This window comes from Merops nubicus, unplaced genomic scaffold, assembly GCF_000691845.1.
Source record: "Merops nubicus isolate BGI_N331 unplaced genomic scaffold, ASM69184v1 Scaffold49983, whole genome shotgun sequence".
Lineage (NCBI taxonomy): Eukaryota > Metazoa > Chordata > Aves > Coraciiformes > Meropidae > Merops > Merops nubicus.
The window spans coordinates 1-3,755 of record NW_008597834.1 but is presented as its reverse complement, the minus strand read 5'-3'; the positions used below and the strand labels follow the sequence as shown (position 1 = coordinate 3,755).

At 49.5% G+C, this 3,755-nt stretch overlaps 1 protein-coding gene across 1 annotated transcript; it reads right to left on the bottom strand.

Annotated features, from left to right (window-relative positions):
- Positions 1-451: 451 nt before the first annotated feature.
- Positions 452-3,676, bottom strand: RNPS1 (RNA binding protein S1, serine-rich domain; the record flags this gene model as incomplete). The annotated part of the gene is made up of 4 exons (XM_008936817.1): positions 452-772; positions 2,002-2,143; positions 2,616-2,769; positions 3,574-3,676. Coding segments are annotated over 4 exons (505 nt in total), but the record flags the coding sequence as incomplete, so codon positions are not given.
- Positions 3,677-3,755: the final 79 nt, after the last annotated feature.

Genomic DNA, 3,755 nt, shown 5'->3' with positions numbered 1-3,755 from the left:
AACCCTTTAAGAAAAGGTTAAAGAAATCACTTAAGGGCAGCTAAAAAACAGTTAAGATTCCAGCTTCTTTTCTAAAGTATCATGTTCAGCAGTCTGATTGTTTCTGCGGGGGTCGCCTGGTGTACAAGTTACAGAGGAACTTAACTCTGCGGAAACTAATCATCTGGGAACTGGCACAAAGCAACAACTTGGGAATTTAAATCTTGGGCAGATCTGGACTCCAGCTGCTCTGCAAAATCCTGTGCTGGCACCAAGAGATCAAATTAACTGCCTCCCTGCTCCACAGCACGCGGTTTGCGAGACAGCTCGAGGTTCACGTGCTCATCTGTACAGCGTGCTAAGCACTTAAATTGCCAAGCACCAGCCTGCTGAGTGGAGAAAGAGAGGCTGAAGCACCTTTCCTTCCATTTATTTGGAAAAGATGCTTTGGCAGCCTTTAATATCAAAGCAAATAATTTCAATTCAATGCCAGGAAACCAGAAGCCCCGAAGCAAAGGTCATCTACTGTCTGGGGGCTGGCTGCTGTCTCCTGTTAGGTTGCCTTCGCTGCCAGGATTCTCTCTCATTCATTCCTCATCCAGACCCATTATAAAAAAAAAAAAGGTACAATATTTAGTCTGATGGGATTTAAGTTAAAAAATAAAAAGCTGTCCAGTCTTTTTTGCTTTATCGTGAGGAGTTGGAGCTGGAGCGGCTGCGATGGCGCCTTCGTCCAGGAGATCTGGATCTCGACCGCCGGCGAACGGGGGACCTGCGCCTGGGAGACCGGGACCTGGCAGGCAGAGCAGAAAGCCCTCGTTAGGGGACCATGGCAATGGGCTCCAGACTGTCAGCTCACCGAACAACTTCTCAAAGCCAATTCCCACCCCCCTCCAGAAAACCCTCCCACCCCCGGGTAACGGCCCTGCAACACAGCGCAGCCAGTTCTAGAGAGGAAAAGACAATTCAGCTACACAGCAGGAACGCTGTGGCTGCCCTCCCTCTGCACCAGAAAAGCTGTGGGAACACTTAATATCCAAAGAACAGACAAGAATCTTGTCTTCTTCCTCAAGCAAACATCTCATGCTCATTCTATATCAGATTCTCCTTCTCCTGAAAGCACTGACTCCTGGAACGCAGCAAGATTCAGGGCAAGTACTTATCTACGCCGTTTCAAACCACAGGGCAGTTCTTGGAGGAAGTTTAACTCCAGTCAAGCTTCAAGCTCTTCAGTACTATAATCACTCCCTGTGGCCACCAGTTTGGCACCCAGGTTACAGGCATACAATACTAACAGAACCTGAACAGGGTAGGAGAAGTGAGGCTAGTGGAGAGAACAGAACGTGAGGAGGGAACCCCAGTGCAGCGTTCGCCAGACCTCAGTAAAAGGCACGTTTAAAAAGGACCAACAGGCAGAAATCTTGTGGCACGTTAACTAGTTCTCTTCTTTAAATCCGTGGCTGGTAAGCTGTTAGTGAAGTGGCTCAAATAGGAGTTGCTTCTACTAATGAAGAGACAGAGGGGCCCACCTAGATGCTGACGACAACTCGCATTATCTGAGCAGATTCAGGCAGCCCCAAGCTCCACAACAATTGTGTGCACATCAGGTCACATTTTGGGGTCAGTGCACTCTGCTCATCTGATGCAGGATTGCTTTTTGGTCACGTACCCATCCATGGAAATAAGGGAGGGAGGCACAAAAGGTTCAGAAAAGGAAGCGGCTGGAGCTGGCTGCCAAGAGGCTTCTGCCAGCTGATGTCCACTCCCACTTCACCAGAAGGGACTGCAGGAAGAGGCTGGGAAGCACCCGACACCCCCGACAGGCTGTGCTCGGGGTGCAGACCAGAGCAGATCGCTTGGGGTTAGGAACCACAATCCTGGCTCAACTGATGCCCAATAGCTGCTGCTCTGATTTGGAGGGGAAAGCCCAGCCAGGCAGAATGAGGCCAGCCCCGTGCCGAGTCTGTCAGGGACAAGGTGCTGCTGTGCTGAGAAGGAAACAGAGGTGGTCCCAGCTCTCACCTTCTCCTCATGCGAGGGGGAGACCTGCGCCACATGGGCGGCGGCGGCAGCATCCTCCTGGGGGGGCTGAAGCGCCGCGGAGGGGGCCGGGGCCGTGGGGCCAGCACGGCTGTGGCAGTGATCTCCTGGCCGTCAATCTGACCTTGTGAGGGAACCACACAAATGGGAAGAAGTGAGTACTTCCAACAGGAACATCTACACATCGCACTCCTGCAGCTCACAGCTCTGCCACAGACAAAGGAGGCATCAAGCAGCCCACAGTGCTATTTCCACCACCCGCCCAGGGGTTGCTCTGACAAATACCACACAGACACCAGACTTCATCTAATATACCCCTGAACAGCAGTTCGGATGTTTGCCGGATGTTAGCTGTTCACACAAACTTGAAGAATTTTATTACCATTGGTGTTGAAAAACCTCAGTTTTAATAGTTCTGTGCTAGTTTGGATCTGTCGTGAACCACACAAAAGCCAAAGCCACTTGGACTGAGACAGTATTTCAGACCAGTTCCCCAAACGCTTCCCCATCACCTCTAACACATTCTCAGATCAAACTCATCTGCTCCAAAGGTTCTTTTAAAAGCATGCAGCCTCCTTGCAGGATTTGATACTTACCTCCATCCATGTGCTTCAAGGCTTTCTCAGCATCATCTGGGTTCTCAAACTCCACATAAGCATAACCTTTGGAGAGGTGTGGATTTAGCCTGTCCACCGGCATATCGATCATTTTAATCTTCCCATAAGTGGAAAAAATCTCCATGATGTGATCCTGCAGAGAGAGAGCAGGGCTCAAGGACACAGACCATGCTTGCTGAGCAGGGTCTGGCTCATGCAGAGCAGTAAATGCAAGCTGCACACAACCCTAGACAGGCTTTGAGTCAATGCCACCATCACGAAGAGCTGTGTTTTGTTGGCCAGGCGTGGCAAGGACTACCGCTGCTTTCTCTCCTGTCGTCTAGACAGCTCCTCCTCAGATTGTCCCAAACCTTCACTTCCAGCATTACTGCTGCCTGCCAACACTGGCTACAAAACCACAGCTAGTGTAAGGATCCTCCTGTGCACCTGGAATGAGAACTTATGCCCTCAACTGAGAGCTCTTCAAGTTCAATTGTTAACCTTTTTTTTAGCTCCCACATCCCTTTTGCAGCATCTGAAGCCCCTGACCTCTCAAAACCTTTAAACTATATTCTAGCAAAGCCAACTCAAGCCAGCCCAGCTCTCTTCAGATCCTTTATCAAGACCCTTAATGCCTCCAAGGTAATTTCAGCTATTGTCTCAATTTCTTTTGTTTTTTTCCCCAGGAAGGCAGGATACAAGGTCTGGAATACTGACAAAGCAGACAGACCTCTTAAGCACCACAGTCTCAAAGGCCTGTGCTGTATTTGACTCAGTGAAATCCTACCAGAGTTTTCCTCACTAATCAATTTGGACTCAGAGCAAGAATTTCCAGGAGCACATTTCCAGAACCTTGGCAGCACACCAGCAACAAGAAAGTTTTGAGAGCTTTGAAAGTCACTTACATGTCCTCACAGAATACATGCAAGCCTAATATGACAGGGGAGCATGCCATTACCTTGGTCACGTTTCTAGTGAGCCGTCCAACATGCACCTTTGTAGGTCTGGGTGATGGGCTCCGTCTCTTCCGCTCCTTTTCATCCCTCTTGGGTGGCTTGGACCTAATTTTGACCACACAAAGCAGTTTTCAGGGAACACACAGGACAAAACCAAGAAGCCAGTCATTATCACGATTTAAAA